At 33.9% G+C, this 8,377-nt stretch overlaps 2 protein-coding genes across 2 annotated transcripts; both read left to right on the top strand.

Annotated features, from left to right (window-relative positions):
* The first annotated feature begins 2,336 nt into the window (after positions 1-2,336).
* LOC131597376 (uncharacterized) lies at positions 2,337-3,005 on the top strand. The gene has a single exon (XM_058870079.1). The coding sequence runs from the start codon at positions 2,337-2,339 to the stop codon at positions 3,003-3,005; it is 669 nt and encodes a 222-aa protein (XP_058726062.1).
* A 429-nt stretch (positions 3,006-3,434) lies between these two features.
* On the top strand, positions 3,435-5,214 carry LOC131594904 (flavonol 3-O-glucosyltransferase UGT89B1). The gene has a single exon (XM_058867102.1). The coding sequence runs from the start codon at positions 3,686-3,688 to the stop codon at positions 5,084-5,086; it is 1,401 nt and encodes a 466-aa protein (XP_058723085.1). The 5' UTR covers positions 3,435-3,685; the 3' UTR covers positions 5,087-5,214.
* Positions 5,215-8,377: the final 3,163 nt, after the last annotated feature.

Raw genomic sequence — 8,377 nt, forward strand, 5'->3', positions numbered from 1 at the left:
TCAAGAGAATGTGAAGAATTTATTAAACTATGTTATTTTTCTTTAAGATTGTCTGTTTCTTTTAGCATGTTTTTATTTTCTATTTCAAGGGAAGAAATAGTATTCTTATAGGCAAAAGGTAATGTGTTTTAGTTTACGTGATTCTTTATTTAATTTTTACATGTGTGAAATAACTCATCATTAGTAAAGTAGGAAGTTACCTCATCATCTTCATGATTCGTCATGAGACAAATGTTTGATTCTTCTTCATCTGAAGACTCCATGGCATTTTCATCTCAGGCTATGTATGTTGACCAAGTGGCTCCAAACTCAAGAGGGGAGTGAATTGTATTGTTTGAAAATTCAAGTCCTATTATAAAAACTTTAGTTTATAAAACCATTTAAGTTAATTTTATTATTATTATAGAGATTACGTGGTAGAATAGACGAAAAATAATGAATAATAAATTGAGAGAAAGAAATTCAACATAAATAAAATAAAACGATGGAAAATAAAAAGATAAGGGAAAAAGAACATGCACAAGAGATTTATACAGGTTCAACCTAACCACTTAGCCTACTCTTGTCCCCAAGATTTTCCTCTTGAGAGTTCTACTAAGGATGTGAGATTTTCACAAGTTATGTACCACTAAAGAATGAAGGAGCAAAATATTTGTTGAGCCTGTTTTCTTTCTCTTGTGACCAAAAGTTTAGAGAATTAGGCAAGAGAAAATGAGCTCCTAGAAGTTCTGATTCTTTTTTGTTCCATAAGTAATCATGATAAAAATACTAAAGTAGCACTCACAAACTCACAAGAACATAAAGAAACAAGAAAACTAAAAAGAAAATAATATGAAGAGAATATTTGAGATGAGACGAGAGAAAAGGAAAATCAATTTACCTATTTATAGATTGCTTCTAATCAATTAGTTGGACTTGAGCAGATAAATATTTGGGTTCAAGGTTTGTGTTCTTAAATAACCTTATAACTGAATATTTATTTTATTTATCTAACCCTTTTTTGTTTATATTAGAAATAAATGCATGCAAAAGTCATTGAGAATATCCAACACTTGATCTTTCCCAAGATTCAATGAAATGAAGATTCAACATCTGATCTTCCCTGATAGTGGTGATGATTATTCATATTCAAAATTTCTTATATAGTTTTACTTTAATATTCTGAGTAAACAATTTAATTTGTAACAATTTAATTTATTTTTTTTTCTAAACAATGTAATTTGGATTTTTTTGAAATAATTTATTTTCCCCTCGATTTGGTCATAAATCGAGAGGTATATGGAGCTAGTTTTGAAAATATTAAAATGATGTTGTTGGGGATCGTACTAATGATCATTTCAAATATTCCCTCGGTTAATCATAAACCTGGGGATAATCTGCCAAATTTTTATGACGCCCTTCTTTACCTCGCTTGTATCACCAAGGAAAAATCACTTTTGCGTCCAAGATAACATGTATTTTTTGTAGTAATGATAGCATCTTGTTACCATGGTACCTAACCTCGAGTTTAGCAAGAACATCCCTGATGTGAGTTTACCCTTTACTCAAGAAGAAGCTTCTCAATTTGAATTGACCTTATAATGGCTATGGTCTCTTGACGGATGATCTCGAATCGTAAAGAAAAACACGAGTAACGAGTCTTTGTTGGTTGTGGTTCTTCCTCAACTTGATATTTCATGCCATGAGCGCTCTCCAAATATAAAAGAAAGATGAAATATATGTTGTGTTTGGTGTATTGGGACAACGAATTAGAAAAACCATTGTTTTAAAATAGATTATTCTAACATTTACACTCGACTCAACATTTTAGCCACTTTGTGTAAATTAGTTGCAGTTTAATCATGACAAAGTAAATAGAGATGTTATTTAAAATAAGCATCTAATCAAATCAAACATAAGCATCTAATCAAATCAAACATAGTATAACTTTTATAAATTAATATATAAAATATTTAATCAAATCAAATATTTATACAGAGGCATCTAATCAAATTAACAAAGCGCTTCTCTTGAAGTGGAATTGGAGAATTTTCGATGCTTCTAATGCGTTGTGGTTTCGGATGTTGAAGGCGCGGTATGCGGATGTGAAACTTAGGACAAGTGGTGGTATAAAGAATTTAGAGAAGGATATGTCATCATCGGTGTGGTGGGCGGATTTATCTTCGTTGGGTAATAAGTTACCGGTCGATTTTTTTGCTAACAATTTTAAATTTCAGGTTGGTCTCGGATACTCTATATCCTTTTGGCATGCTAATTGGTTGGATGAAGGAATTTTAAAGAATCTTTTTCCGATTCTTTATAATTCTTCTCTCTTGTAAGATGCTTCAATTGGAGCCATGGGTGGATGGATTGATGGGAGTTGGACTTGGGGAAATTTTGGGATTCCTGCAGCTTCTCTTCTTCATTCGGTTGTTGATTTTTCTAGTCTTTCTCAGCTGCTGGCAGCAACTGCTTCTTTTTCCCCCAATCTGTCTGATACCGCCTGTTGGCATCAAGGGGTTGAAGGAGTTTTTTCTGTTTCTTCATGCTATAAATCTTTGAATAGGCAGCATATCCCTCTTGGCCCGGATAATCGCTTTGATTTGGCTTTTATTGCTTTATGGAAGGTGGAAGCTCCATTAAAAGTGAAGGCGTTTGGTTGGAGATGTTTCCTCAATAAAGTTCCGATGAAGGACTCGCTTTTGAGTAAAGGTATTCTTAATTCTACCGCGAATTTAGAATGTACTTTTTGTGATGAATTTCATGAGTCATTATACCATTCTTTCTTATCTTGTCGGAATGCCGGTATTGTTTGGAGGGAGATGTCCGATTGGATAGGAATGACTTTTAAAAGCATTTTAGATTTTAAGGAGGACTTTTGGTATTTGAGCTCTTATTGCCGAGCAAAGAAAGTCAAAAGAGGAAAGGAGAGAATCGTTTGGTTAGCTATCATTTGGAGTCTTTGGCTTCGTAGGAATGATATAGTCTTTAACAATGCTACTTGGAATTCGAGGGACGTGGTTTGAAGTTGTAAGGCCCTTATTTGGAGGTAGTCGTTTATCGGGAAAATTACTCATCCCAATTGTAACTTCTATGAGTTTAACAATAACTCATTGTTTTACTTAAGTTATGTTTTAATCAGTGTGTAATTTTCTTTATTCGGCCTATTTCCGTGTAACTTTATTCTTGGTTGGTTATTTTTTAATATATCTCTGGCTTTAAAAAAAAATCAAATCAGACATAGTATAACTTTTATAAATTAACTTTTAAAATATCTATGAATATTTATAGGAATATTGACCGTAAGCAAATTAAATGCATATATATATATATATATATATATATATATATATATATATATATATATATATATATATATATATATATATATATATATATATATATATATATATAAACTTATTTAATGCCCATTGTGAGTGTGTAAATATATTAAACTCTTATAACTAGTAGAGGAAACAAATCAGAATCTGTTGTCTTCACTCTTCAACATTTTGTAATATCAATGCGTTCACTGAACCCAAGAAAACAAAAGACATTTCGGTAATCCTGTGGTGGTAGGTAGCGAGTCACGGGACAACCTACTTCATTTCTCATTCAATTCAAACCTAGTATATCTTCCATGTTCCAGTTCTAATTCAACTTGCATACCATTTCCCCTTCCCAAACCAAAACCTGTGCCACCACCATGACGGCTCAAACCGCCAACACGCCGCCGCATGTCCTTGTAATTCCATTCCCAGCTCAAGGTCACATGATCCCCCTCCTCGATCTAACCCACAAACTCGCCACCACCAACAAAAACATCACCATAACCATTCTCACCACCCCAAAAAACCATACATTCCTAACCCCTCTCCTCAACTCCCACCCTTCAATCATCCACCCATTAATCCTCCCTTTCCCATCTAACCCTTCCATTCCTCACGCAGTCGAAAACGCCAGAGACTTACCAAACTCATTTCTCACCTTCATCCTCTCTCTTTCAAATCTCCACCACCCTCTTCTCCAATGGTTCCACTCTCACCCTTCTCCTCCTCGCTTCATCATCTCCGACATGTTCTCCGGTTGGACGCAACATCTCGCTTCTCAACTCAACATTCCTCGACTCGTTTTCTCTCCTTCCGGTGCCTTCGCTTTCTCCACCATGTGTTTCCTCTGGAAGAATCTCCCAACGCGTGTAAACCCCACCGACGAAAACGAAGTTGTTTCGTATCAAAGTATCCCGAATTCCCCAAACTACCCTTGGTGGCAAGTTTCTCCTCTCTTTCGTAGCTATGTTCCCGGCGACGCTGATTCGGAGAAAGTGAGGGATTTGTTTCTTTGTAACACTCAAAGCTGGGGACTTATTGTTAACACGTTTGATGAAGTTGAAAAGCCGTATATTGATTATCTGAAAACTGAAATGGGTAACGATCGTGTGTGGGCGGTTGGACCGTTACTCCCTATGGATGATGATAATGATTCATCTACCATGGTTTTACAAAGAGGTGGGTCGAGTTCTGTTTCAGCAAACGACATCGTTTCATGGCTTGACAAACGAGAAGACAGAAAAGTGGTGTACGTTTGTTTCGGTAGTCAAACTATTCTTACTAAGGAACAAACGGATGCTATTGCATTTGGGTTGTCGAAAAGTGGGGTCCATTTTATATGGTCGATAAAAGAGGATGCGAAGACAGAAAACGAGCTTGTTGTCGGCAGAGGACTTGTGATTAGAGGGTGGGTCCCGCAGGTTTTGATTCTGAGGCATAGGGCTGTGGGAGCGTTTTTGACTCATTGTGGATGGAATTCGGTGTTGGAATCGGTGGTGGCTGGGGTTTCGATGCTTGCGTGGCCAATGACGGCGGATCAATATGTGAATGCTACGTTGGTTGTGGATGAATTGAAAGTGGGTAAGAGAGTGTGTGAAGGTGGTGAAAGTGTTCCTGATTCGGATGAGTTGGGTCGAGTTTTGGCTGACTCGGTTGGTGGGAGTGGCGAGGAAATTGGTGAGGCGTTGAAATTGCAGCAAGCGGCGTTGGGGGCTGTTAGAAAACGTGGAAGTTCGGATATGGATTTGCGATGTTTGATGGAACAACTAGTTTTATGATTTTGAAAAGTAAAAAGAATAAGGTTTAGCTCTTTGAGTTATTTCATGCTATCAATTGTAAAAAGTTATAATCATTAAAACTCAATGAATGACAAAGACAAAGAGAATAAACAAAAATTGTAACAATAGCATCCTACCCTTGAAAACATATACAAGAATTAAATATGTTTTTAATCACTAGTATGAAATTTGAAATTTAGCCTCTATTATTTTTAAGTAAATTATCAAAAAATAATTTTGAGGTATAGTCAATTGATTAGGAGAATGTGTGATTGAGTAGAAGATATTTTTCAAGTGAATAATTGATTAGATTATTTGTCTAATCGATTAGATCATTAGGTGTTAAGTCTAAATCAATTGAAACAATAATAAAGTTTATTTCACATAGCAGAAACAATTTTGGCGAATAGAGCAATTATACTTATCAATTGGAATTAACACGAAGAAACTTAAACATTTTACAATGCAATCAAGATTTCCAGTTGAATCAAACCAAAGAGACAAATTATCTTTATATTGAATAATATGTCAATTACACAAGGAGTGTTATTGGACAATTACCAATACCGATAAGATTCTATAACCACAATTTTCAACTTAATCGACACTAAGACAAAGTTGAATTATCAATTCTAACAAAATCTACCATTTATGCAACAAATCGCTACCAATAGAAATTCTACCATCATGCAATTTCTAGAAAGCAATTGAAAACGACATAATCATGCAATTAACTAGGAAATTAAGTGTGTGTGTGTGTGTGAGAACACCAGATTTATAGTGGTTTGGTACATTTGTCCTAACTTTTTGCTTAATCCACTATCATATGGTTTCCCATTGAAAATGTGTTGGTGTTATAATATTATTTGTAAGAAAATTACAAGAGTTTGTACAACTAGTCCAACATAAATGCTGAAAAATAAATTTATTTTTTATGGATCTTTGACTTGTACACAGCTTCACGAACTGAACTCTATGAAAAATCTTTACTCGAATACTTCTTGAATCCTCCAACCCTAACAACATACTCCTAAATTTTCGTTTGTGGCAATCTTTACTCGAACCCGCTAATATTTTAAGTGTTTGTTTATATGAAGAGTGAGAAGAACTCCTACCCTCACTACTACGTATTTGATCTATAATATCACATATTTAATAACCTTAGTTTGAAAATGCTATTAAGTATATCACTCGAAGATCTATAATAGTATTTTTCTCACGGAAACTATTATAAGTTGTAATAGACTAAAATATTGTCGAACATATAATAACGACTTATCTATAACGCTATTATAGATTGGAAAAAATTAAATAAAAAATAATTTGAGCCTTTGATAGCACTCTATCAAAAATGCTATTATAGGTAACGATACAAAAAAATAATTAGTGGCATTTATTAGCGGTTTGCCAAAAGTGTAACACCCTGATATCCGCTCCACGCATCAACCGTGTCGCCCAACCGAGCATGTTACCAGCTTAATCAATAATCCCCCCTATGTTCGCTTATCGGATGCCCAGGAAATATTGTTTTTGCCTCCCGCAGGAATCGAACCATGTACCTAGGGGTTAAGTACATATTCATAGCAATTCCTGCTACCAATTGAGCTAGTTGTAACGCCCGAAAATTCGATTATTCGCTTAATCTAGACGTTCGGAGTGTTTAGTGAAGTTTTTGTATTTTGAGATGATTTAGTCAGTATTAGTTCGGGATAGCGGATCGATATTTAATCAAGAGTTTTGATATTTTCAGTATTAGAAATATTATTGGAATAATATTTGAAGTTTTGGGAATTTTCTGAGTAATTAAGATTAGACCGAAAATATGATATATTGGTCGAATTTGGATTGTCGGTGTTATTTTAAAAAGCGTATTTGAATTTATTAAGTTAAAAGTCAAATTTTAGTCAGATAGTCGGAAAATAATATTAAGGATAATATTATTTACAAGTCGGAATTTATTATACTGTTGGAATATTAATAAAAGTGATATTTTGATTTAATTGGAGTTATTTATCATATTGGGCCTAAATTTAGTTGTAAAGATTAATAAAGAAGAGTTATTGAATGCTAAGCCCAATTGGAATATTATATTAGGGTTTTAGAGATTTAAGAGTAGTGTTGTCATAATGAGGAAAGAAGAATAGAAGAGAAAGAGGCAACTTTTGGAGGAGAAGAACAAGCTTAGAGATTTCATCCATGGTGTCAAATTGAAGGTGCAATTGGAGACCCATTGAGTTGCTTCTACTTATAAGGTAAGGGTGGGGTTCTCTTCCTATAATGGGGCTCATGAACAATTGTATGTTGGGGATTAGGGATTTAGGTTAATGTTTTGCCGTGATAATTGCTACCGAAAGTTGAAAATTTTGTTGTTGCTTGTTGCCGTTTGTTATTGTTTAGGTATACTGGAAATGCTGAGTTTGTGCGTAATAACCCTTTGACGGGCAGCTTAGCTTGCTATGTTCATTTTCGTGACTTGTTCATACTTTAACTCATTAAACTACTTCCTCATTTCATTTTCATGTTACTAGTCCCTTATTTTTTTTTTATGGCTGAAAACGTGGATCTCTTTTAGTTGTGTTCTGTTTTGTTTCTTGTAGCATTTTGGGTATAGCATATTGAATATGTAGTTTTGGTACAGCATATTATAACATTCAAGAGTCAATTACCAAAGAACAAAAACAATAGGAGTTGGTAAATTATTACTGGTATAATATAATAAGTAGGAGGTTTGTAATATAGAATTAACAAAATGCAAAACAGTCCCGTTTGATTGAAATAGCCGAATTAGACCGTAAAATTATTTGTCCGGAATTTGATAAAAATTTACGTGGTAGCTAAGTTTAATTAGTAGATTAACGTGGTGATGTTATTTTGTTGAAATTGTGATATTTTAATAATCGACTGAAATTGGGTTTTAATTTAAATATTCTTTATAATTAAATTATAATAATTTAATAGAATTGTCAATAGAGTTGTTAGAGTTATCAATAGAGTTGTTAAAATTGTCAATAGAGTTGTTAGAGTTGACAATAAAGTTGTTAGAGTTGTTTTGAATTATTAAGAGTCATACTTTTGTTTGTTTTGAGTAATTCTGACATGTTTATAGTTGTCAGTGTATAACGTCGGTGTTTGCTTTTCATTGGAACTTTAACAATTCATATCTTTTAAACCGTAACTCCGTTCGAGTCCCCAATCAAAGCGTTAGAAAGCTAGCGCGATATTCTTTTCAATAAAAATGGTCTTAAGCAATAGAATGCTAGAAATTGGAAATGGAGTAGAAATAGAAGTGAA

This window comes from Vicia villosa, linkage group LG4 (assembly GCF_029867415.1).
Source record: "Vicia villosa cultivar HV-30 ecotype Madison, WI linkage group LG4, Vvil1.0, whole genome shotgun sequence".
NCBI lineage: Eukaryota > Viridiplantae > Streptophyta > Magnoliopsida > Fabales > Fabaceae > Vicia > Vicia villosa.